Source organism: Podarcis bocagei (assembly GCF_964188305.1).
Source record: "Podarcis bocagei genome assembly, chromosome: 8".
NCBI classification, from domain to species: domain Eukaryota; kingdom Metazoa; phylum Chordata; class Lepidosauria; order Squamata; family Lacertidae; genus Podarcis; species Podarcis bocagei.
In genome coordinates, this window is record NC_138133.1 from 81,112,411 (window position 1) to 81,139,844 (window position 27,434).

Here is a 27,434-nt window from a genome sequence, read left to right on the forward strand (position 1 = left end):
GAGTTTGACCAAACTGCGGGAGGCAGTGGAAGACAGGAGTGCCTGGCGTGCTCTGGTCCATGGAGTCACGAAGAGTCGGACACGACTAAACAACAACCTCCCTCACTAAAGGTTTTTGAGCAGGGCTTTACAGCCATCTGATGAGTTTCAAAACCCAGTTGGCCAAGCAGACATGCCATGCTAGGAATGCACACCCAAAAGCACCAGTGGATGATGAAATTGGTTGTTGTCTTTTTAGTTTGGCCTAAATGTGCAGGTCTGCAAGCACACAGTGGGCTCCTAGCTGTTAAGATAGGGATAGGGTTAATATCTTTTTTTCTGTGCAAGGCCTCTTTTGTTCTCGCAGTCATCAACCGCTGCTCTGATGCAATGGTCTGCTTCAGTGAGATGGGGGTAGCCAACCTAGTGCCCTCCATATGTTGTTTAACCACAACTTCCATTATCCATGGCCATTGGTCACTCTGCTGGGGACTGATGGGAGCTGCAGTCCAACAAGATCAGGAGGGCACCATGTTGACTACCCCCCTGCTAGTAGGATAACACCATGACCTATGCAGCTGCTCTGCTGCAAGGAATCTTGTACCTGAACCGAACCCACTTTCTGACTTATGCAGCCTGTATAGGATCAGATCACTTGGGTTCAGTCCATTCCCCACTTAAATCTGTGGCAAAATGCACACTCTTCTTTAACGGAACTGCACTTGATACTTTAATTACATAAAAAAGACTAGCAGTTATAAGCAAGGTTTAAAACGCAATTAGTAACACAATGCATGCTAAAACTATATTGCCGTACCATTAAAAGAAGTGTTAGGCAATGCCTGAGTTGTGTGGTGGAGGATTAATTTAATTTAATGTTGGAAACCATATGATCTTGGTGTCATTTTGCTTTTCACAGACCTGTAACCACTTAATGGAACTGGATTCGGTTTTTCAAAGCAGGAAGGTACATACCCACCACTCTTGGTCCTCTTCACCCGTCACAATGATAACTTCTCCTTCAACAAATGTAAGCTCATCATCATTATCTGCCTGGCAATCATAGATTGTCTTCACTCGCCTAACTTTGTTCTTTCCCTAAAATGTAAATCACATTATAGCTAAAAGGCGGGAAAATACCAACAACAGAACAAAATGTTAACGTAACAGCAAAAACACTGAATAATAATAATAATAATAATAATAATAATAATAATAATAATAAATTTTATTTATATCCCGCCCTCCCCAGCCAAGCCGGGCTCAGGGCGGCTAACAACAATCAAATAAACAATCAAATAATAACACATTCTAAAAATATTTCATTGTCTTGAATGCTACAATACGTTTAAACATTTCAAATACTTTAAACCAACAGAGGCCTAAAGCCCTCAAAAATTTCCAAGTATGTGTTGAGTAATTTAACGTTTTCAATTTTTTAAAAAAACTTTTTAAAAAAAGAACATTTAAGAAACGAAAGTCCTGACGTACAGTGAATTACAGAAGATGACGCAAGTGTACTCAGCAAGGCTGCAGTAGGGAATACACCATTTGTCTTGGAGGCAATAGGTGAATGCATTTTTATTCCCCAGATGTTTCTGAAGGGATGTAGAACTTGTGACCCTCCAGGTGCTGCTGGACTCAAACTCCAGTCAGCCTCAGCCAGCATAGTCAGTGATCAGGGGCGATGGAAGCTGTGCTCCAGCAACATCCATGGGCAACATCCATGGGATGCACAATGCATACATATGTGATTGGGTGGGGATTATTTTTTGTTACTTTTTGGGGGGTATTTTTATACCCTACTCTTCACCTGAAAAGGCTCCCAGAACAGCTTACAAAGGAGGCAGCCCCTGCCACCAGGCTTACATTCTAAAAGACAGAAAACAAATGGAAGAGAGGATCTGGTGCAAAAACATGCCATGCCACTTGGATCCCAGCCAACAGTATTTATTCCTAATGTCCCCTTCCTGACATGTGCAGCTCACCAAGATGTGTAGATACATTACCCTTGCAGTTGTCAGAGCAAGAGGATAGAGAGTCTATAATAAATATCAACTAAAACCTTTATGGCCATTATCCAGGGAGCCTATTAAGAGATTTAGGACCAATTTCTTATTTTCTGGCTGAGTAGCTCACTATCATAATGTTGTGGCAGCAAGCAGAGGGCTGCCAGGCTGAAGACGTTGGCCAACCCAGTTGCATATATAGATTTTATTTACACTGAAATTTCTATCTCACTTTCTCCCTTCAACTGATCTGCTCACGAATCATGAACGATTTGGGGAAAAACAAAAGGAATAACCCTCACTCACAACAGCCCAACCATTAAAACAACTCCTGCCAAATCCAATGATAACCGCTTTTCTGCACAAGAGAAAATCCACTTGCACAATGGAACTGGGGGATTCTTTTCTCTGCCCTCCAGCCTCCCACACACCACACAAAATCTGCTCCATATATGGGCAGGAGAGGAAGAAGAAGCCCTATTGCAGAAACAGACACCCGTTGGTGCTCATTGGATCTCACCCTAAATAAAAACTAACACATCTCAAGACACGCAAAAAAATAGCCCCAGAAAGCCAGAACATAGTAAGGGCAACAAAATGTATCTAGCAGCATTCTATATTCCTAGATAAAAGGGAACATTTTCAATGCTTTGCCACTGGCAGTTATATAAAGACAATTTACCAGGCAACCTTGGCACTTGAGAGTTTGCCTTTGTGAAAGTGGCTCAATTGCAATATTAGTCCATGTTCTTCTAGACAGGCAGCTCCCCGTTTCTACGGGGGTTGCATTTCTGGTCAAAGCACGCATTGGTGGAGCATGCAAAAATCTGCCCCGCCCCCTGTCCTGCCCCCACTCCTCCCTCTTCTGGCTCCAAAAGGACCCGCGCATTGGCGGTTGTCCATCAACTGGACGCACCAAAAATGGTAACCGCCTGCGTTGCATTTTTATAGGGATAAAGGAGCCAGGTTTATCTCCCAGTACTTTCTTTACACTTTGGAAACTTAGATGAAATTTATTTTTCAATTTTCACAGTCCTCCAACCTGTCTGCCTGGCTACTAATCCAGAATGCGGCAGCTAGACAGGTGACTGGGAGTGGCCGCCGAGACCACATAACACCGGTCTTGAAAGACTTACATTGGCTCCCAGTTTCCGAGCACAATCCAAAGTGTTGGTGCTGACCTTTAAAGCCCTAAACGGCCTCAGCCCAGTATACCTGAAGGAGTGTCTCCACCCCCATCGTTCAGCCTGGACACTGAGATCCAGCTCCGAGGGCCTTCTGGTGGTTCCCTTCCTGCGAGAAGTGAGGTTACAGGGAACCAGGCAGAGGGCCTTCTCAGTAGTGGTCTCCTATCAGATGTCAAAGAAATAAACAACTATTTGACATTTAGAAGACATCTGAAGGCAGCCCTGTTTAGGAAAGTTTTTAATGACTGATGTTTTAATGTATTGTTAATCTTTTGTTGGAAGCTGCCCAGAGTGGCTGGGGAAACCCACCCAGATGGGCAGGGTATAAACAAACAACAACAACAACAACAACAATGTAATAATATTGCTGTGACTCTCCAGCTTTACTTACACCCTTCCTGACTGTTTTGTCAGGTTGGTACATCTCCCTGCACTCTGATTTTAAGATGGGAGATAGAGGGAGATATGCAGATACCAGCTTACTGTACAAGGGTCAATTTTACATTCAATGCTCCATCTGCTTTTGCCTCTGACCCCGCCCATGCTGCTATGTATGCTATGTATTCTCCAGAAGGTTGCATATAAGGACTGCAGCCTTCAAACTGAAAAAGGTATCCTTTCCCTAGTTTAGACAACTGTTAACCTCCAATGGTGCCTTCTGATACTCTCCAAGTATCTGCGACTGAGTGGCAGCTATTGTAAACCTCAAGGTCAAGGAAGGGACACACTTATCATCCCTTTAAGGGCAGTAAGCGCCACTTGCTTGCTCTGCGACACACTGATCATAGCCTGGACCATGCTCAGTCAAATCCCCTTGGCTAGCTTGAAGCAGCCTTGATGGGCAAGGATAAAGAGCACGTGGTTAAACTACTGCAAGCACCTTGTCCACATAATCAGGCTGATCCCACAAAACAGGATTTGCTGGGGCACTGGACACCTCATTTGCACATGTCCCAACAATGGCATTCAAGTAGTCATGAGAAGAGAGCAATTTTTTGTCCTCAAATTGCCTGTGTTAGTCATGGTTTAGCAGCTAGGCTATTTTGAAATACATGATTGTGACTGTGCAGCAAGTGATTAAAGTCAGCCAAGAAGCAACAGAAAGGTATTGGCATGGGGCGCAAAATGCACCAGGAAAGCAGTTTCCTTCAAGCAGCTTCGCTGTCTACCTCAAATCCCCCCGGTGTTGTTTTCTGCACAGAGCTCTGCACACCCCAAAGCAGGGTTGGCAGAATCAACAAACCCTCGCTGCCTTAATAGAGAACAAACCATCTATCTACTCACCACGTTAATTTTTCTAGGAAGCGGCACTGGGGTCTCTGGCAGTGCATGGGTTACATCATTGGAGTCTTCAGATGCTTGCTTTTGGACGGCTTCTTTCGATTGTACCTTGGGAGAAAGATCCACAGAATGAGACTTTTGATTTGCCTCCGAGGGCTGAGGCTTCGGTGACATTTCTCCAACAGGAGTTTTCGCCAAAGCATCTCCTAGCTGAGGCTTGGGAGGAAGGTCCTTCATGTGCGGCTTCGGAGGCAAGTCTGAGAGCTGTGGTTTTGGTGGCAGGTCTCCCAACTGGGGCTTGGGGGGCAATTCTCCTGGCTTGGGGGGCAAATCTCCAATCTGAGGTTTCTGGGGTAGTTCCATGGGTTGAGGCTTTGGGGGCAAATCTCCAGGTTGTGGTTTCTGTGGCAGATCAATACAAAGTGAAATGGACTTCTGAAAGGTTTCCAATTGTTGACTGGGCTTGTCTATTGAAGGAAGGTGAATCGTCTCTATTTTTCTTAGTGCCACTGAAACAGAAAGGAAACACAATGGAATTAATTTCAGAATGGGTTGATATTTCTCCATTTGCAACAGATAAAAGTCCCATATGCTCCGGTATACAAGGTCCTATACCTTTATACGCAATCACTGTGCTCAACAGGAGAAAGCTCCCTGAGGATAACACCTGATTGTGTTCTGCACTATATAGGAATTTTAGCATTAACCCTTCGGAAATGCCTCGCTCTACTTATCAGACAGGCACAATCTCTATTGCCTTTCTGGCACCTGTTGAAGGCCTTCCTTTTTCAACCAGCCTCTTAAGTGGATATATTGATCCCAGTCTGCCTTCAAACTGTTTTCACATATGAAATAGTTTCCATTTGCATATATGCATTTATTTTTCATTATCTTTGTTGTTGTTTTTACCATGAAATTCCTTTGAGACATTCTGTGGGGATTCATAAATGGAATTAAATAAATAAAACAGAGAGATGTGGAAGTGTGAACTTGGCCCTGAGCCTGAAATCCCCATCCCTGTTATAGTCTAAGAGACATTTGTAAAACAGAGTACTGCAGCAACTATATTCTTAGTTCTTGCCACTCCTATGTCTTGAAACCTACAAAGCATCCCAGGATTAGGCAGGTTTCTTATGCTGAAACTTTATCTTGTTCAAACAACTCTTCACAATATAAATACAAACATGCTGTGAGTAAGGCAAGAGAGGAAGAGACCGACCTGGGGAAAATCTATACTTGAGATTTCAGAGACCCCAGCCAGTCAACAGTAGACCAGAACAGTAGTGGTTCAATGATCTGATTTAGTATAACATAGCTCTGTATGCATTCATGCTCAGAGATATACTTACCTTTTTGAGGTAGTTTTGGAAGAACTCTTGGACCCAGTGCAGTCTTAGCAGTCCCAGTGCTGATGAACAAACACATAATGGTTTACATCTCTATAATGAAATACCCAAATGCCTCCTTTTTAGAGTACCAGGCATCAACGTTAGCAGCACAAACACTTTCCATAGAACAGACTCAATACCTCACAGGGGTGTTGACTGTGGGCTTCCTTTACTCAAATATAACAATGTTTGTATATAAGGATCCTATTATTCTAAGCTTGTTTTTGAAATAGGCTACTGAAAGAGTATGGATATTGACCTGTTCAAATAGGACACCACTGGAACAGAAATCAGAAGTCAAAACAGAACGGAAAAAGAATCATGAACTGGGGCAGGGGAGATGTTGGTTCTTTGAATTCTGAATTATTTCAGCACTGGATGATCAACTCAAGGATATTATTAAAAACTAAGAATATATATATGCCACATTATGATCTCTTGTACCTGACATGTTTGAAGATTTGCACTGATTGCCACATTTCCAGGACTTATTTCCTACTAAATGGGACATTTGAAATTTGCTCCAAAGGTTTTGAAACAGTGCTAGTTTAAGCACATGAAAGCACTGCATTGCCTTTTTCTGGAGTGGAGAGGAGAGGAGATGTCTGCATAGCCTATTTCCTCAAAGCTAGTGCTGCAACAGCTTTTTAAAAAAGATTTTTTTAAAGCTGAAAACCTCCAAGTTCACTGGTGCTTCAGAATTTTATATCATGGGTCAGGAAAGCCGTGTAAACATGTGCCAGAAAAGGCTTTTCGTGATGTCAACAGGGTCCTTTCTGAAATCAGGCCTCCTTCTATTGACAGCTTTTCTAGCTCTGTTAACATCCTCTTCTTCTTCTTTTAGATAAGAGTGGCTAGAACTGCAATGCACGTGGGGCTGTATCACAGATTTGTCTGAAGAAAACATGATACTGACTTTTACATTACAAACCCTGCTAGGTATTCCTAGCAAAAGCGATTAAAAAGAAAAGAGAAGGTGAAATGTAAACAAGTTGAGTTCAACTATAAATATGTTTGTTGTTTTTTAAAGGAACAATTTTCTACTGACTCACAAAAATCTGGATTAATATCATTGTTTGGCCTCAGTGAACGAACAGGAAATATAAAAAATATCTTACCCTGATTGTTGAGACATCCCCTCAAACTTGTTTGCAGTCTTTGTGGCTGGAGGACCCAAATCATTACCTATGGATTAAAACGTTAAATAAGTTTTTTTAAAATTTTAAATTGGATGAAGTAGCAGATATCATAAATAATGTAAAGACTTTTCAAGTAGAAGCTATAGGATCTCACCGCTACCTTTTTTTATGCATAGTGATTTAAGGCCAGAAAAGGCATTTATAATCTAGAATATGGCCTCCTATGCAATGTTGATTTTAAGCAATTTAAGTCCGTCTGCTAGTAAGGGAAAGTATTTAAAAGAATTATACTATAATAGCATGTTTGTACAGGAAGTGCATTGTACTGTGTTTGTGCGTTATGCATGTGTTTGTGGCCAAGGTGCTATGAAAGAAGTTAGGCAAGAGTTAAAACTTTGTGATCTGAGGCATTTTCTCTTTTGAAAAATTGTTAACACTTCAGTCCTTATATAGAACTTCCTATATCTGTAATATTTGTTTTTTTAAAAAACCTCACCCAACTGTTTACACCAAAATGTGCTAGGAAGCTGAAGGTAGAACTCTAATTTACTATTGTAGGGCAATAGCTATATTGCTGAGGTTTCACATTCTGATACTAAAAACACATCCTGTTTCTATGAGAACTTTTAATTTTATCACCTTCTTTCACCACAAACTGGAAATTAATTTCTCCCAGAGAGGTTGAATTTGTTGATAACAATTAATCTAGTGATGCGAATGAAGAAATGCAAATAACCTTTCTGAAGATGTGTGCAATTCAGCCCTAAGAACCCAAGTGAAGAATTTAATACGTTTAAGGCCCTATTCACACAAATGGCAATCGCTTAGAATGGAGGCACAGAGTTTGTGTGTGAACTGGTCCTCAGAGAGTTAAATTGATAGTATAAAAGGAAACCACATTCTTGGCAAAGAAAAGGGCTGGTATGATGGGTGAATGAGTTGCCGCCTGAATTGTGCCTCATTCTAGATGCCCTGTTGCCTCAGGCAGTCCAAGGAAAGAACTCTTCTTTGAGCCAACTCTCTTCCCAGCTGAGAGATCAAAACCTTTGGCCAGAACAGCAAGCAAAGGTTGGATGGGGGCAGCCAAAATGTGATTTAGCATGCGGTTTGCTTCACAGTGAGGAGGAGCAGAAGACAACAGACCACCTTTAGTGGCCACCCAAGCAAGGAGAAAAGCCAAAAGTTCTGGAAATCTGGAGATTCAAGAGGAAGGTACGAGCCTCTCCGTGCCCCATGGAGAGGATAAGGGTATGTTGCAATAAGTGGGGCAAGGCCCTCACTTAGCAGTAACTCTTGTTCCTTTGTCCCCACCCATCCCCTCTAGTTTAAGAAGCCTTGTTTTGATTATCCTGTTCTTGTCTACCCTCTACTGGGAGTGCAGTCAACTCCAAGGCTTTTTATTGCTAGAAGGGTTCTTACTGTTCTAGATCAGGCATAGGCAAACTCAGCCCTCCAGATGTTTTTGGCCAACAACTCCCATGATCCCTAGCTAGCAGGACCAGGGATGATGGGAATTGTAGTCCCAAAACATCTGGATGGAAGTTTGCCTATGCCTGTTCTAGATCAAGGCGGCCTAACTTTTCATACCAGATGGGCCTGCAAGTGTACTTCGACACGGAACCTGTGGACCGCACACTGCCTTGTCGCTGGGGTGGGGTGGGGGCAGGTAGGCCAAGATAAGCAAGGCACCAGGCTTGGGGAAGGAGGTGTGAGGTTGTGGCAGGTCCTAGAGTCCTCCTACCTCCCTTCCACAACTGGGAAACCACTAGCTAAGCTTTGGAAAGGAGGCGAGAGGAATATAGGACCCTGTCAGAGCCCTCACACTTCCTTCTCAAAGCCCAGCACCTCACTTACTCGGCTCATCTGTTGCCAAGTTATGTGTTGCCCAGTTATTTCCCAACAATTATAGTTCTGTTATAGTTTAATCAACAGTTGCCATCTCTTGTTTTATTTAGAAATTTCAGAGAATGTTATAGACTGTTGCAACAACAACAACAACAAAACCACTTAAACGAAATCAGGATGGTTTTCTGCCACAATACATTTGTTAGTATTTAAGGTGTCACAAGAATCTTTGTTGTCTCAGTCTGGAGGTGACACAAGCCAGAGATGCAAGCCAAAGATTTATAGTTACAAGCAGCACATGGATGCAAACACATAAATTTAGTGAATAAAGGGTCATTAACTAAGCATAGGCCTTCCATTTGTCATGCAACAGTTAATTAACTTTTCAACACAAAAAACAAGTGCACAATCCATTACTGGCTATGCCAGCTAGAAAGGGAGCCCCAGAGAATAATACATTTGTTGTTAGCTCTGCCACAGTCCTTGTTTGCATGTAACACTAAGCCAAACTGTGGCTTAGAGTGAACAAGCATGTGGACTCCCAAAGAGGAGATCACAGCTGCCTTGCTCCTCACCAGCTGTTCTGCTACTGTGCTGAACTGAAGGATCGTCTGGGCTCATGGTTTAGCTTTCTCCAGACAAACCATTGCACAAAGCTTGTTACAGCTTATAGTTTGTCTGAGGAAAAGCACTGTATGGACACCTTTACAAAATGCTATTTTGTATGTCCAGAAACATTTCCCCCTATTCCTGAATTTCACTTGTTTACATGGACGTGGCAGGGCCTGCTGAATTTTTCGACTTTCAAATTCCAAAAATCAGGGGAGCTAAAAAGATTAAATTAATGTAGTTTAGTTTAGCTGGGTAAGTCAATTGCATGTAAAATTGCATAGAAAAACCTCCTCACTGAAGAAATGTGCAAAAATAAAGTTTCACTTCCTAAAATGACAAGTCACTGTGACTTGTAACAACCCTGTAACAATGCTCACCCACTTACAGTTGAAGGGAATTTTGATCTATAAACTGACACACCTATTTCCCGCTTATTCAACTGTTCTTGGATTGGTTTTTTTGGGGGGGGGGCATAAATCAAGTCCCAAAGAAAACCGTACAAATCTCATATTTTTTCCCTAAAGGCTGAGTACAAATCAAATTGTAGACTTTTTCAGGTTAAAGCTTTTTGCCATTGCAGTCAAAACCCATCATCATATTTGAAAATATAGGTCAAGTAATTCCTTAGAACACTTTCAGAAGTAAAGTCGAGGGCTTTGAAAATAGACTTGTCAGGCAAACCTGATGTACAGAAATGTCACACAAGACCAGTTTGTGCATCATGGTAAACCATAGTTAATGGTTTGCCAGGAAAATGAAACCACTCTTGCTTCGCTCTTTCCCTAGGGAAGCAACAACCCATGATCCCTGACATAGCATCACACCAGAACCACAACTGGCAAGCTAAAATGTAGCATTGGCTTCACACTGTAGTTTATCTGGTGCAAAATAAAGCACAATGCCAAGTTAGGGATTGTGCTGTGCTGGCCCCACTATGGGAGGAGCAGAGCCATCTGTATGCTCACAGTAAGCTACTGACTGTGGCTTACTATGATATGCAAACAAAGCCAGTGCAATCCTATACACACTGCAATCCTATACACACTTACCTGGGGGTAAGCACTCAATGGGACTTACTTTTGAGTAGACATGTACAGGACTGCACAATAGTAAAGGAGAATCTTACAAAAACCTGAAATTTACTTGGCCAGACACACACACACAAATAATTCTGCTTTAGTTATTGCATTTAGCAGACTATGGAGGCTAAAATGTTTTCAGCAGAGTACAGTGGTGCCTCACAAGACGAAATTAATTCGTTCCGCAAGTTTTTTCTTCTTGCGAGTTTTTCGTCTTGCGAAGCACGGTTTCCCATAGGAATGCATTGAAAATCAATCAATGCGTTCCTATGGAGACCGTCCGGGGACAGAGGGGAAGCGCCGCGGGCCTTCCCCTCTGTCCCTGGACCTGTTTTAAAGCAAGGGAAGGGGCAGCGGGGAGAATCGCTTCTCCCCGTTGCTGCCCCTTGGTTCAAAAGGGGTCCGGGGAGAGAGGGGAAGGCACGCGCGCCTTCCCCTCTGTCCCCTCTTTTGAAGCAAGGGGCGGAGGGGAGAAGATCACTTCTCTCCGTTGCCGCCCCTTGGTTCAAAAGGGATCCGGGGACAGAGGGGAAGGCGCACGCGCGCCTTCCCCTCTGTCCCCTCTTTTGAAGCAAGGGGCGGAGGGGAGAAGATTGCTTCTCTCCGTTGCCGCCCCTTGGTTCAAAAGGGGTCCGGGGACAGAGGGGAAGGCGCGCGTGCGCCTTCCCCTCTGTCCCCGGAGATTGCGGGGCTGGCAACGGGGAGAAGCGATCTTCTCCCCGTTGCCGCCCCTTGCTTCAAAAGAGGTCCGGGGTGCGGGGGCAAGCTTCGTTTTGCGAAGCAAGCCCATAGGGAAATTCGTCTTGCGAAGCAACTCGAAAACGAAAAAACCTTTCGTCTTGCGAGTTTTTCGTCTCGCGAGGCGTTCGTCTTGCGGGGCACCACTGTACAAGGCAACATGGTAGCCTAGGGACAGCAGCAGCTTTAAAATCTTATGAAGGGTGTGTTTTTGTAGTTTCAAGCAAACACCTTAAGCTCTGCATGAACTGGTTTGATTTCCCACTCTCTGGCCCCAGAGGACCTTCCTATCAATCTAAACAGAACTGTGCTAACAAATATTGGAAATAATTAACTGCCCTATTATGAATGTTCCATCAGCGGATGCCAGATGGAATTATCTTCTCTCTCTATTCCCCCTACATGCAATTCATGGTTGGTGGGTGGGTGTCTCCTGATCCACAGTGGCAATTCTGTAGGGGCACCTGGGGCGGGGCGGGGAGAGATAAGCCCCATTGAGCTAGGGAGACTTGTTGAGTGGGTTCCCAATAGCACAACAGTTTAGCTGAACGCAGCTCAACATGTTTGGTAACTGCGTTAGCTACTTCTGCACATTGTCGCCAATAGAAACAAGGTAGCTATGGGGACGCGGGTGGCGCTGTAGGTTAAACCACAGAGCCTAGCGCTTGCCTATCAGAAGGTTGGCGGTTTGAATCCTCGCGACGTGGTGAGGTCCCAGTGCTCGGTCCCTGCTCCTGCCAACCTAGCAGTTTAAAAGCACGTCAAAGTGCAGGTAGATGAATAGGTACCGCTCCGGCGGGAAGGTAAACAGCGTTTCCATGCGCTGCTCTGGTTCGCCAGAAGCGGCTTAGTCATGCTGGCCAATAAAGTGAGATGAGCGCCGCAACCCCAGGGTCGGCCACGACTGGACCTAATGGTCAAGGGTTCCTTTACCTTTACCTTTTAAAGGCAGCTATAAGCCTTTGGAACGACACAGGAAAAGTCACAGAAAGCTTATCAGCTGGAGAGATTCATTTATAATTAGCAGCGACTGGTTCAATTCATGCATCACAGTCAGCCATGGTTTTGCACTAACCCTCTAAGAACCAATTTTGCCGGCCAATTGTAAATTATGTCCGTCCCCCCCCCCCCGATTCTATTGAATCTTGGATAGCCTTCCTGAACCAAGGTTTGATATGATGTCTGAACTGAGCCACTGTGAGCATCTCCCTCTCACCCGAGTGTTGTCTTAAGTGCTTTAAAACTCACCCCAAGGAATTTGGCCCTTATTCTGGGGTCCATGAGGTAGTGGGCTTGGTGGGTCAGAGAGGGTTCTTTTGTGTCCAGGGGGTGGGGGAGGGGGCCTCTTCTTAGACAGAGTGGAGCTGCCACTAGTGGTTTGAGTGCTTAAAGGAAGGGTTGAAGGAGGGCCAGGTGGACCTGTAAAATCAAACAAACAGCCTTTTACCGACACACAGAAGGGTTAGCACTAAAGCAGCACAAAAGGAACTACCAAAAAACAACAAAACAAAACAAAAAAGCACCAGACCACATTAAAGCAAAGGACTGAAAAGCAACAATAAGCAATTCCAAACTTTAACAACACTCTAATTACACTCTTAGCCTTTCTGGCTATGTAAGTATTTTGACTGGAACGGTACACGTACACGTACACACACACATTTGGCATATCAGAGAGGAAGCACCCTAAAGGAATTTCAGTTTAATATTTAGTCACAGCAGACAGTGCTTAAATTACTTAATTATTATCTATTTTAAAATAAATCTATTATTATCTATTTTAAATTATTATCTATTTTAAAATAAATGAGGGAGGAAAGGAACAGATGTGGATTGGAAGGTACTTTCGGCTAAAGCATGCACCACTGAAAGCAGATACAGTAAGCCAACAACCTAGGCAAGGGGTACATTCCAGGGATTGAGCCTAAAGCCAAAATTGCAAATGGTTAATACCCACTGGGTTCAATGGCAGGTGGGCTTGCCAAAGTAATTTTATTCTTTTTTAAATTAAATTTATATACTGCCCTTCACCCGAGGATCTGAGGGCAGTTTACAAGATAAAAATACTGTATAAAAGAACAAAATAAATACCGTATTTTTCGCCCCATAGGATGCACCTAATTTTTTTTGGGAGGAATAAAGAAATTTTTTTTCCCGTCCCCAGGCATGGGGCAGGCGCGGGGGAAGCCCGAGCTTCCCCCGACCCCAGCCCCCAGAACAGCCTGCTATCTGCAAGCCTGGGGAGCCGCGCCGGTCTCTCCAGGCTTGTGGAGAGGTGCGCGAAGCCCGGGGGCGCTCTTCAGCGCGCACCAGACTTCGGAATGCAGGCAGCTCTGCGCTACCCTCCGGAGCCCCGCGTGGCTTTGCACCAGGATCTAGAGGGTGGCGCAGAGCTGCAGGAAGCCCTGTAGCGCAGGCAGCTCTGCGCCACCCTTCGGAGCCCCGCGCGGCTTCGCGCCGGGATCCGGAGGGTGGCGCAGAGCTGCAGGAAGCCCTGGAGCGCAGGCAGCTCCGCGCCGGGATTCGGAGGGTGGTGCGGAGCTGCAAGAAGCCCTGGAGCCCAGGCAGCTCCGCGCCACCCTCCGGAGCCCCGCATGGCTTTGCGCCGGGATCGGGAAGGTGGCGCAGAGCTGCAGGAAGCCCTGGACCGCAGGCAGCTCTGCGCCACCCTCCGGAGCCCTGTGCGGCTTCGCGCCGGGATCGGGAGGGTGGTGCAGAGCTGCAGGAAGCCCTGGAGTGCAGGCAGCTCTGCGCCACCCTCCGGAGCCCCGTGCGGCTTTGCGCCGGGATCCGGAGGGTGGCGCAGAGCTGCAGGAAGCCCGGGAAAGCCTGCATTCGCCCCATAGGACGCACACACATTTCCCCTTCATTTTAGGAGGGGGAAAAGTGCATCCTATAGGGCGAAAAATACGGTAGTTAAAACTGAACAAAACAATAGGCCCCCACCCAATACACTTAGAAGGTTGTAGAATATTGATAAGCCAAAGGCCTGGTTGAAGAGGAATTCGGCCTACTTTCTGCCCCTTTTTAATCTTTTTTTATTTCTTTTGCCATGCATGTAAAGCTGAATGCACACAAGTTAAATGTGTGTAAGTTGCATGCTTACTGTACTGTCTTTGGTGGCTTTCTGTACAGCAGATCCTACCATTGCTAATGCATTGTGTCTTTAGTCATTCATACATAAAAGAGATCATGGTTCAAACGTGCATATCTAAATTACAGTAATTTTGCTTCCATTTATTTTAACATTTAAACCTTAAAAACATGTTAAACTTAAGTTTTATTGGGTGTCCTATATAGACACCATAACAAATAAATAAGAAACATAGCTAAAAGACTAATTTGGTGATAATACGGATAATAGCAAATGTACTAGATTGTTTTATAGATTACAGTAACACTATGAAGTGCTTAACATTACACAAATGCAATTTGTCATTAAAACATTAAAAAGAGAGAGACTCTACTGCCTCGTTATACTGTCATATAAGATCAATGCCATATAAGAAATGACGTGGATGTTATGCTCTAATGACAGATTGGCAGTAAAAGATGCTGAAATTCTGAGATACAAAAATCGCCTTGGTTGAGTAAAAATTCTCACTGGTAAATGTGAAATAAAGTGAAACGCATACTACTATTACTACTACAAAACATACCTTTGAATACAAAGTAGATGATACAAATAAGTGCACTGAATCTTAGAAGAAATTAGAAGATGGCTTTTATGAAAAGTACACCATGTTTTAGCTTGTTTTGAATCAAAACAAACAAGATGCAGACACTTGACTATGTAACAACACAGTGGAACCTCGGTTTTTGAGCGTCTCAGAAGCTGAATGATTTGGAACCAGAATGCCAAAAATCTGGAAGTAATTGCTTCTGTTTTCAAATGTGCCTTGGAAGTTGATCGGCTTCCGCTGTGTGTTTTTTCATTTTTTTCAATGGATTTTGCTGGCTGCCCATTGATCTTTGATTTTCGAACATTTTGGAAGTTGAACGGTCTTCCGGAACTGATTACGTTCGAAAACCGAGGTTCCACTGCACTGTGACATCCTGCATAAGGTCAGGGATTATCATTGCAAAGGTATATTATGTTAGTCATTGTTCTGATTCTGTATTGCTTATACCAGTGTTTCCCAATCTTTTTTGGGCAAAGGCACACTTGTTTGATGAAAAAAATCTCGAGGCACACCACCATTACAGCCCCGTGACGTCAGCGCGCAGCGGCACACCGGGAGGGACGCACAAAAGTGTAAGTTTCAATTTTTTTTCCTCCCCCTTGCCGGGGAACCTCCAAGCTTTGTGGGTGGGGGGGGGGGAGGAGGCAGCAAAGCGAGGCATGAAGGAGAGCGCGGCTTGGCTGGGTGAGCTTTGGCAGGGGCAGGGAATGAGAGCCGCGAGGCGGGCGCTGCGGACGGAGGCGCTGCCCGCCGAGCTCGCAGGCAGCCAGGCAGGCAGACGGCGAGAGCCCCGCGCTGGGCGGCCTCTCCTCGCCGCCGCTGCCCCGCCTCTCGCCGCCCGACTCGCCCGCCTCCCTCCAGGCAACATCTCGCGGCACACCAGGCAACATCTCGCGGCACACTAGTGTGCCGCGGAACAGTGGTTGGGAAACACTGGCTTATACAGTGGTGCCTTGCAAGACGAAATTAATTCGTTCCGCAAGTCTCTTCGTCTTGCGAGTTTTTCGTCTTGCGATGCACGGTTTCCCATAGGAATGCATTGAAAATCAATTAATACGTTCCTAGGGAAACCGCCTTCAGACCAGGTCCGGGGACAGTCTGTCCCCGGACCTCTTCTGAAGGCTGGGGGGGACGGACAAGGGCTTTTCTTCCCACCCCCAGCATTTTAAAAAACCCCGGGACAGTGGAGGACTTCTCCGCTGTCCGGGTGATCTTAAAATGCTGGCGGGCGGCATTTTAAAATCACCCCGGGACAGCGGAGGAATTTTCCGCTGTCCGGGGCGATTTAAAAGCCCCTGGGAAGGCAGGCAGGGGGGACAAAGACTTTTGCCCCCCGCCAGCCTTCAGAAGAGGTCCTGGACAGTGGGAAAGACGCGCTGCGCTTCCCCGCTGTTCCGGATATTTCCCTATGGGCTGTCGTCTTGCGAAGCAAGCCCATAGGGAAATTCGTCTTGCGAAGCGCCTCCAAAACGGAAAACCCTTTCGTCTAGCGGGTTTTCCGTCTTGCGAGGCGTTCGTCTTGCGAGGTACCACTGTATTATTGTTTATCTCATTATCTACCTGGTTAAAGAGTGATGATGGGCAAATATTCGTTTTAAAAGTTGCGCCACCTTAGAAAGAATGGGGAAATCTATTATAACAGTCTAAGGGTCTATCATTATCCAGAGAAAACAGGTGCAAGTACAGTTAGACAAACCTAATATTTATCGCAAACACGAGCTGCTCATTAAATTACACTGCAAACTAGACAGCTGCATACACATTTAGGAGGCAAGTGCACGCCATGGGTACCACAGCAGATTCAAATTTCAATTAGGGGAACACTGAAGTCAAATTTAGCTTGAATAAATAGCGCAACACACAAAACAACATAGAATCAAATGTCTACACAAGTAGAGGTGGATGAACATTGCAACAATAATTCATATAAACCTTCTTACATGCCCTGTAATACTTCTATGCAAAATGACACTGGATGAAGCCCAACAGAGGTTAATGGGGCTCTCTTCAAGCTAACTGTGTATACGATTGCAGCTTTAGTCAAACCATGCCAACTGGTTTGGTGCCATAGCTCCAAAGATGTTTGACAACTTAAAGCAGCAAAGCATCTGCTTTGGTAGATACAGGCTCCAGTGGGTGATATTTCTCCAAACTCAGGAACATAGCTAGTGAAGAAACTCTTTGCTATGCAAAAGTGTGCTCTGAATCAGTCACATTGCTGATCCCAGCCAACTGAGGGTTATGTAGTAGAAAGAATGATGCCTCAATATTACATAGCCAAGGAGATCTGAATATCCACTAATGTCATTGAAGGCAATCCTGAAATAGGTTAATTCCTGCATACCCCACCCCCCTTCAAAGCACTGAAAAACCACCAGAATGTAGCGACGGAGCGCCATGGGCAAGGAAAGCTTTAATTTAGCTAAAGCAGTTTGCAAAAAGTCACCTTCTCCCTTTCAGTTCAGTCCTAGTTTTGTTCTAACTTTCTGGAGAATCGCTTGGTTGCCTGCTCATCACTGCTCTATTAGAAATAGAATATTTTACTTGATTGTTTCCACCATGGTCTGGATTAGGTGGGGTGATCTGATGGAGAGTCTGATGTACTTATCTCGTCAAGACTTAGTCAATTTAGCTTTAGAACTGTGAGCAGAATGAGCATTAACCAAACCTTACTCAGGCAACTGAGCACTGCTGGATACTTGGTGCTTTAACAAAAGAGGTTTATAATAGCCTTCAAAGTATTATTGTCCATTTATGAAAGAAAATGATAAACCTTCCATTTGAGCCCTGAAAACATTTCAAAAAAGGAAAATCCCAGTTAACCACAAAAGTTTTACAACAAGTGTTTGGTATTGAATAACATACCTTTACCAGCATTTCTGGGAGGGAGTGGAGGGGCATCTACTCCTGTCGGAGAAGTTGCGGAGTCTATGCTTGCGGAGACAAAAATCTGATTGGGGAAGGCTCCATAGGAGAGTCGCTGTTTGTCCCTTGGAGTGCTAAGACCAGGAAGAGCCATTTTGTCTTGGGGAGAAGTACTGGAGGAGTGACAAAAGCTCTGGGGTCTTGGGGAACGCTCCTTCTTTATTGGACTAGGCTGTGGGAAAATTTAATGGACTCATTATAATTGTGCACCATCCAGTTGTTTGTTTTTTTAAAGGCTAATGCTGATGAAAGAAAAATAACTATTACACAAACATATGTGCTTCTCAGACTTTGCAATCCCTCTGACCAGTAGGCAGCACTATACAATTTGGCTTCAGTTGACTCTTACCTAGCAGACAACCCAAAATCAATCTCCAGCTTCACTAATATACGGACTGCCATGTTTCTCTTTACTTCGGGCTTTCTGTCTAACCAGGAAACTGTCTTTCGCTTAAGGCCTGAGACAGATGTGGGTAACAGTAGGCCTTTATGTTTTCAAAAATGGTGATCTGTTCAAAAAGAAAAAAGAAGAAAGGGGGATCTGCCACTGCTTCTTTATCCCAGAATATAAGGTGTAACCTGATACCTTCGGCACCTAGCAGAGATTAATTCAATCAGTTCCCAATCTCAATTAGGTGACTAAATGCAGACCTCATGGTCACAACATTCAGCCTTATTTTGTACTTTTTATACTTCTGGGCACCCCCTCACTCATCTTCCCACCTCCTGCTTTTTGTAATATCCAACCTGATGAAGAATTCTGGAGTGCCAGAAAGCCTGCTCATTATTTTATGTCCTTTTGGTTGGTCCCTAATGTGGATTTTGGGTTTTTTCATAAGGACCAATATGGTTCTTTCTTTGTTTGTCTGTTTTAGAAATATATGAATACAGTAGTACCTCGGGTTACAAACACCTCGGGTTACAGACTCCGCTAACCCAGAAGTAGTACCTTGGGTTAAGAAGTTTACCTCAGGATGAGAACAGAAATCACATACCAGTGGCAGCGGGAGGCCCCATTAGCTAAAGTGGTAAGGTAAGTACCCCTGCCCGTACGGGCCAGTCATGTCCGACTCTGGGGTTGCGCGCCCATCTCGCTTAAGAGACCGGGGGCCAGCGCTGTCCGAAGACACTTCCGGGTCACGTGGCCAGCGTGACAAGCTGCATCTGGCGAGCCAGCGCAGCACACGGAAACACCATTTACCTCCCCACTAGTAAGCGGTCACTATTTATCTACTTGCACCCGAGGGTGCTTTCGAACTGCTAGGTTGGCAGGCGCTGGGACCGAGCAACGGGAGCTCACCCTGCCGCGGGGATTCGAACCGCCGACCTGACGATCAGCAAGTCCTAGGCGCTGAGGTTTTACCCACAGCACCACCCGCGTCCCTCAGGTAAAGTGGTACCTCAGGTTAAAAACAGTTTCAGGTTAAGAACGGACATCCGGAACGAATTAAGTTTGTAACCAGAGGTACCACTATACTGTTAACATAGATGCAAAAAGTTGCCAAGGAAGAAATTGAAAAAAGTTCATGCAACCCAACGATATACAGTGGCACTTCGGGTTAAGTACTTAATTCGTTCCCGAGGTCCGTTCTTAAGCTGAAACTGTTCTTAACCTGAAGCACCATTTTAGCTAATGGGGCCTCCTGCTGCTGCTGCGCCGCCGGAGCACGATTTCTGCTTTCATTCTGAAGCAAAGTTCTTAACCCGAGGTACTATTTCTGGGTTAGCGGAGTCTGTAACCAGAAGCGTCTGTAGCCCGATGTACCACAGTATAAATTGATCTCCTGTGTACTTAAGAATGTCAGTGTTAACTGTGCACACACAGCTTTGCAGTACACTTTCCATTATCTGCGCAAACCTTCTCCCAATAGCAGAAAATAAAAGTAATTCTCTAAAACCACTTGGCGAAAGCAGTTGTAGCATAATGTTTGAACTTGGACAAAATATAGCTGTTTATGAACTATGTGGTTCTGTTTGTTTGTACACAGCTTTCCGACATGTACAATAGAGCCTGAACATTTCTTAAAAGCTGAGAAAGAGCTTTTGGTGGAGGAATTTGTCAGAGAAGCAGCTAATGAGATATAGTGCTTAACGTCCATAGAAAAATGTGTATTTTGAACCCTATAGGGGAGATGCTGTTTCTACTCCAAATTGTGTACCACTACTGCAGGTTTCAAATTGTAGGTTTAGATCCTCATGCGGAGAGGGAGCAATTGGGAGGAGAAAATTTACAAGTACAAGGAGGGTTAAGCACTCCCCTCCCACTTCTCTGCTCTGAGGGTTGGATCCAAAGTTTGTTCATTCCATTATTTCAAAAAAGAAATAAAAGGGGGAAAGTGTACAGCAGGATTCTATTATGTATGTCTGCACATTGTGTAGCTTGCTTCTAAGTCCCAGTAACTTGTTGACAGTTTTAGTTAAATAGTTATTCTGTATCTGAGAACAAATTTTATATGATTCTTTGAATGCTAGGTAAATGTTTTAGTCTCTTCCAGTCCTTAGATCTCTGATATCTTCAATATGTCTACAGACCTCTCAAGTGCTTGAGAATTTCCCCATTTTGTGTTAGTCATTTGTTCTATATTTTATGATTTTGTGATGGCTTAATGGTTTTATTGTACACTATCTTGATTTGTTTCTTAATCAGATGGTTCTATAAATGTTCTTATAAATGAATTAAACAGCCACACAGAGTGGCTGGGGAAACCCAGTCAGATGGGCAGGGTAATAATAATAATAATAATAATAATAATAATAATAATAATAATAATAATAATAATAACGGTTGGCTTGTAGGTCTGAAACCTTCCATGGCCCACTAATTAAAAGCTTCTTTATGGCCAAACCAGCACCTGATGTTGTGTGACGTCAGGTTGTTCAACTTTGAACCTGCAGCTTACAAAGGAAGAATCAGGAGCAGCCTTAGAATGTACTCTTGAATCTTCCTTGACAATATGATGTCATGTAATGGAAGAGGTGAGCATAGTTTGGGTCACACCATGCTGTAGGTCAAATAGAGAAGCCTGGCAGGCTGGAGGTTCCCCACCACTGATTTACAAATTACTGAAAATATCTATTTGTGAGATTAAGATCAGTTACTAATCCACAGATTACACAACACTGGTTTAATGCAATTATAGCTACTCTTTTCTAATGTGTTGATCGTTCTCCACAGCTCCTGGATAAGCTTAGCATTCCTTCAGCAATGTTTTTGGACTCAAACTCGGCTTCTAAACTTCCTCCTTCTGCACTCCTCCATGCAGCACGAACCATCTATTCCCAGACAAGCACATTAAGACTCTCACACAAATGCCTACGTGCAGTCTACTTATATATGTAAAGAACAATTGATTAGAACAGTGATTCAATATTAATGAAAGTAGAAGAGGAACAAGTAGAACTCTTAAAAACAATATACGGAGAGAAATTATTAGATCAAAGCAACAGCTCTTACTGAGCTTCAGACTTCAGAGACCAGGGAGGAATGATGGGTGCACTAAGAGTGCAGTCACCCCCAAAATTCAATGCGTAATAATTTGATCCAAGACTATTCCTTACCTTGTCATCCAAGTCATCATCGCTTTCATCCATTTCTTCCTGCCGAAGATTCCACTCATACTCTACGTGTACATGTGGATTTAGCTTTCCTGCTTTGGCCTGAGAAAGCTGAAAAGACATGCATTTTGGAAATGTTAATCTTACCTCTTTAAAGAAAGACTAATTGTGTCCTTTACCATGACTTGACTTATACAAGCTATAGACTATCAATAGCAAGCAGAAAACTCTAAGTTCTTGTTTTCAGAGTTTAAAAAATAAAAGACCCAGAACCCTGTGTGTCAGGTGCTGTTGCGGTTGCTTGAGAGTAAGCAGACAGGACTCTGACCTGTGTTTTACAGGTTTTATTTTGGTGCAGACTATTTACAGTGAGGAGCCCCAAGGCTCATGTCTGGCTCAATCACTAGCAGAATCCAGGAGTGGTCTTTTTTTGTACCTCCCCCAACATAAAAGTTTCGTTACCCCCAACCGTTTCCACCCCTCCCTGCGCCCCAGACTACTGTGCAGGATGGGCGATGGCAAGGGCTTGCTTCCCCCCTCTCTGGCTTGCTCAGGAGCGGCCTTAAGGCTCTCACTCTGGTCCTTGCACCTTTTCACCACTAGAGGTGGGGCTTTCCTCCTCTCTGAAAGAGGAACTGCTTTGCAAAATTTTCGGAGGCTCCCTGTAACACAACTGCCCTTCTGTTTCTCACCTGTGAGCCGATGGCAGTTCCCTGACACTGTGATTTTGACTAGGCCTACAGGCTTGGTTACAGAGTCACACTTCTGCGAGTGGAGTTGGTCTGGAAGGCCAGCAGAGGCTGCCACTCACAAAAGGGAGACAAGGAGGTAACTTCTGCTGACACCCTATTTCCTCCCATGCTGTACAGAGCGTTCTCCAACTCACTGTAGCAGATGAAGCATGCACAGGAGGAACTGGTGAAAACCACCCTGCTCTCCCATGAGCAGAACTTCACTAATAGGATCTATGGAACCATTCTACTGAACGATTAGAGAAATTTTCAGACCCTTCCCCCTCTCATTTCCATTTGTGTAACATAGCATTCCCCCCAGCCCCTTACCAAGTCTTCACACTGGATAGATTTCAATCTCTTTGCTGTGTCCAGAGCAGTCTCTCCAGTTTGGTTTACTAGAAAATTGAAATATGATATTAAATAGTCAAAGAGTGCTGCAAAAAATATAATAAAATCCAGGACTCTATATTTAAAAAAATAGAATATGAAAACCAAGCTATTGATATGCACAACAAGAATGATCTTGGAGAACAGCAGAACCCACTGAACAATGGGAACAATTCAAGCTTATGAAATTACCACAGTTCAGAACTAAGGAATTCAGCTTTAGCTAGAATGTTGTACAGAATGAAAGGGGATTTATTGCCTTTCTTCTGCAAGCAATGTTGATGTGCAGTGGTTAGCAGCTGAGAGCTAGGTACTAGAAGCAAAAGAATGATATGGGGATCCTGGAGTGCTCTATTCTCGCTGGATCCTGGAAATGCTCTTTATTTTGGGAGTACTACAATGACACCCCAACTATTACTTCTCAATTGTAAAGCTGTATAGTTATGAATCTTCAGAGAGTCCAAAGGCTCAGAAGGAACACTTTAAAAAATGGAAGCTGACATTGTAAATGTTACTCTGAATTTTCACTATCTGGGAAAGCAGGAGCAAAGCAGTATCTCATTTTAACAAGTTAACATCAAAGGCAATATAACTGAGTCAAATGATCAAAGGTGCATTTGAAATATGAGAAAAATGCAAATCAGGAACTACCAAGAGATTTGCACCAAGGGCTTTTTTTTTTTTAATTACGTGAGGAAGATTTTTTTAATTACTTCAAATCTGTGTCTAAGTTAAACAATTTCCTTCTTGGTCAGCTACACTTTTTCTTGGGTAGTGAACTCTTCACACCCCTGTTTAAAGATTTTATCCTTTAAAACCTTTCTGTATGGAATATTGAAAATATTCTGAAGCTACAGACTTGCTCACCTATATCTATAGTTGGCTTCCCCTTCAAAAGCAATTTCAAACATTCAGGCTTATTATATATACTGCAGTAGTGCAGAACCGTATTCCCCAATGCTGTCTGTTTATCCAGGTTTCCACTAAAAAGCAAAGGGAAAAAACATTAGTGCTTTATAACAAATAATTCATATTGTGTTTGTTGTGTGCTACGCATGCAAGTGCACACACATGAATGTATATTATTCTATATTGACAAAAGCATTTAACAAGGGGGGAAATAGTGATAGATTTTCGGACCCTTTCAGCACTTGGAGTACCCTTTGGGGGTACTCAAAGGTACTCCAATATTGAAGTTCTTCAATAATAGAAGCCGTCCTGTTCCCCCAACTCATCTGTAATATATATCTAGCATGCAAGTTTTCTATAATGTGAAATACTATGATAAGCAATATTTTTGCCCCCACACCCTGCCCCAAATTTGACAGACTTGGGTGTATTGCTATTCCCCTCCACAAATACAAAAACAAAAACAACTTGTGGCAGCTGCTAGAAAAAGGTTAAGCTAAACCTTGTGGTGGCAGGATAAGCAGTCAAGGTTGCTCATACAATGGTACCTTGGTTGTCGAACTTAATCCATTCCGAGAGTCCATTCGACTCCCAGAACTATTCGAAAAACAAGTCGCAGCTTCCGATTGGCTGCAGGAGCTTCCTGCACTCAATCAGAAGCTGTGCCATCCGCTTCAGACATTCAGCTTCCAAAGAACGTTTGAAAACCTGAACACGTACTTCCAGGTTTTCTGTGTTCGGGAGCCAAAATGTACACATACCAAGACATAAAAGAACCAAGGTATGACTGTATTCAGAAATTGTTACAAGAGCAGGAAGGTGGAGATTTGAGGCCATGTCAGAGCCCAAAAGAGAGAGAGAGAGGTGGTGACGAGTGCATGTGGCAGAATGTGTGATGCGTGATGGAGCAAAAGAAAATAAATTCCAACTTTACATCGATACATTCTGAACTGGTGGTGAACAGTTTGTTTTGGAGCTGTGCTAGATAGCTCCATTAAAATATCAAATAGAGGGCCAAATTTAAAGTACTGCAACATTCATTAATCATCATCATTTCACTCTCCCTCTCTCTCACACACACAAACAAAAAACCCACAAATGCGTTGAGTGTGCCTGCAGCACAAGAAAAGTGGGCTGGCCTAGTCCTTTCCATACTATTTTCCCACCAGAACCCCCCGAAATGCTGGCATTTCTGCTGATTGAAAATAACTTCGGGGGGCAACCTGGGGTGTTTTATTGCAGGAAAACAACGCTGGGAAGATGGGCCCCTGTATAGCTGCTTTTTGTAAAAAGAAGAAAAAGCGAGTTGCCCGTTTTAAGTGTAGTTAACCCTTGGTGTGATAAATGCACGACTTTTCTTAACTGGAGTATCAGGCGTAATTAGCATTTCAAAGTCTGGTGGAAACTGATTTTTATGTTTGCAGCTAAGAGGCAAGTAGGTGGCCTTTACCAGTTTTGTACCAGGAAGTCAACCAGGTGGAGTGAGGTCTGGTCAGCAGTCCGGACTGCTAAATGGAGGGCTGTTTCACCCGGCTCCTAAGGATAGGGGGAAAAATGGTTGCAGGATTAAAGATTCTCAGGTTCATTCCAACTGGGTAAAAATGTTATGACACAAGTTATTTCTCCCAGCCAGAACACATTAAAGCCATTCACAGAATTACTACATCAAAAGTGGAGTAGATTCAACGAGCTACTAATCTCATGTGTGCACAAGAATTTGTTAAAATTTAATGTAAATTTTCCTCTGGACAAAATAATACACAGTATAATGGAAACATGTGCCAAGGTGAGTTGCATAGCTGATCCTTATCAGCTATTGTTCTGCTGCATGTTATCTATTTACAGTGGTACCTTGGTTTACAACCATAATCTGTTCCGGAGGTCCATTTGTAAACCAAAACAGGTTGTAATACAAGGCGTGCTTTTGCCAATGCTGCCTCCAAAATTTTTTTGTTCGTAATCCCCCCAAAATGGGTTGTGATCCAAAAAAAGGTTGCAAACCAGGACACACACTCCCGGGTTTGATGTGTTTGTAATCCAGAACGTATGCAAACCAAGACGTATGCAAACCAAGGTACCACTGTATAGTGTTGTGTGTTGTTATAATGCTCATACCTTTCATATTTCAACTAGTATCTTACCTGTCCAGTCTCTAGTAGTGGCTCCATTAGTTCGACCCCTTCTGCATAGACTTGGAGTAGTGCAAGTAAATCCCTGGATTTAACAGCCTCAAGTAGTTTATTCAGTTTAGCTGCTGCAGATGCACAAGTCTTTCTGGAGAACTTATGATCCACATACTTAGCAGTAATAAATTCTTTACGTGCAGTCCTGAAAATAGGGGAAATATTACTAGAAGTCCCATAGGAATTAGAAGAATGCTTTTTTTAAAAAAAAAATGAAATTTAATTTTGTATTTAAGGCCACAAATTCATTTTAAAGATATTCCTTATCTGAACAATTTAACAGTAACTTGTTCACCTATTATTCTCTATAGAGACTATAGTTTGCTCGATGCTTTTACCACAAAGCCCTCTAAATCAAAAATTGCCCCCCCACACCAAATCCTATGTATTATAAATGTCCAATTCCAGTTCGGTCTAGAAATGCTAACTAAAAGTATTTTTTGTGTAAGCAGGCTATTTGTTAAAATTCTGAGATTTTCAAACCCTCAAAACTATGAAGAACATCTTAAGACGATTTCATGGAGTGTCCTAGGCAACATTTCCTAAATTGAGCCAGTGAGGCAAATGTGACTGGTCCACAGGTACTCCTAAATCCATGTAACATTCCTCTTTCAAGGTCAGATTATAGCAGGTAAGCATATATAATTATCCAAACGCCAAACAGAAAGTGATAGCTTGAAACTGCAGGAGGGAATGAGCAAAAAGTTGAAAGAGGGAAGTAATACTAAAGAATGAAAGAGCATGGAATCATTAAGGGCAGAAGAGGATCAGAATTGGTTAAGTGAGTGGCTGGAGAATAGGAGGTAGCCACACAATGGCACTCTTTTTTTAAAAAAAATCCAATTACATGGGCCTGAAGTGGTGCTGTAGGCAGAAATGCAGCTCAGGAAGTAAACAAAAAGTGACGTAATTTGCTGCATTTTGTCATCATAAGATATCATTCAGAAAGTGTGTATTATTAGATTTTTACCAGCAGGCTAATAAAAATGTCAGCTTGTAAATCTTGCATGAAAGTTTGATCTTTTCTTTTCTTTTCACAAATCACTCAAAATAATCGAACAACAATAACAAGACTAGCTGTGCAACAATTTTTCCCCAGAACCACTGGGTTGGGAACATGAACAAAACTTTAGAAATTCACTGCAATTTGTTGAGAAAAATGCATTAAACTATTAAGAGATGGAACTAGATCAGGCATAGGCAAACTCGGCCCTCCAGTTGTTTTGAGACTACAATTCCCATAATCCCTGACCACTGGTCCCGTTAGCAAGGGATGATGGGAACTGTAGTCCCAAAACATCTGGAGGGCCGAGTTTGCCTTTGCCGGAACTAGGTGCACTAAAGGACAATAAAAGCATTAGCTTAAAGCATCTAAGAGCAAATTCAATCATTTGTTTGCAAACCTGCGATGTCTCAACTGGTAGCAAAAAGGTCTGTCAGCCATGTGAAAACTGCACCTCTACTAGCAAGCTCAGAATCAAAAAAAGTCTTTTATTTTCAGTGTGCATGCAGAAATGGGACAAAATTTTATTGTGGGAAAAGTAATCTCTGCCCTAGCTCTGAACATTGTTTTTTTGTTCACTATAATTTTTGTGGTCCAAGCAAGACCTGGTACAAGAGGCAATCCACAGGTTTTCCCACCAATTTTTCACATTACTACTGGTGCTTTTCTTTCATGATACCATTGGTATTTATTACAATACTTAATCCTGTCTTTCCAAATTAAAAATGCCTTATGAAAGTATGAACACCAAACACATGTTGCTTCTGCTTATTATGTCTTTTTTTAAAAAAAAGTAAG

At 43.3% G+C, this 27,434-nt stretch overlaps 1 protein-coding gene and 1 long non-coding RNA gene across 6 annotated transcripts in view; one reads left to right on the top strand and one right to left on the bottom strand.

Annotated features, from left to right (window-relative positions):
- LOC308593205 overlaps positions 1-27,434 on the top strand; it is a 751,641-nt gene that overhangs the window by 106,679 nt on the left and 617,528 nt on the right. The gene's annotated exons all lie outside the window — the stretch shown is intronic.
- ASAP1 (ArfGAP with SH3 domain, ankyrin repeat and PH domain 1) overlaps positions 1-27,434 on the bottom strand; it is a 142,112-nt gene that overhangs the window by 2,574 nt on the left and 112,104 nt on the right. For 3 of the 4 annotated variants that reach the window (XM_081204428.1, XM_081204429.1, XM_081204430.1), the window contains 11 exons: positions 25,592-25,778; positions 24,901-24,986; positions 23,409-23,524; positions 22,482-22,549; positions 21,424-21,531; positions 17,806-18,037; positions 12,506-12,676; positions 6,963-7,029; positions 5,806-5,864; positions 4,460-4,965; positions 955-1,077 (listed from right to left, as the gene is read on the bottom strand). In XM_081204428.1, the coding sequence (XP_081060554.1) occupies positions 955-1,077; positions 4,460-4,965; positions 5,806-5,864; positions 6,963-7,029; positions 12,506-12,676; positions 17,806-18,037; positions 21,424-21,531; positions 22,482-22,549; positions 23,409-23,524; positions 24,901-24,986; positions 25,592-25,778 (1,723 nt within the window). The remainder of the gene's footprint in view (positions 1-954; positions 1,078-4,459; positions 4,966-5,805; positions 5,865-6,962; positions 7,030-12,505; positions 12,677-17,805; positions 18,038-21,423; positions 21,532-22,481; positions 22,550-23,408; positions 23,525-24,900; positions 24,987-25,591; positions 25,779-27,434) is intronic. The other variant, XM_081204431.1, reaches the window with a different exon arrangement.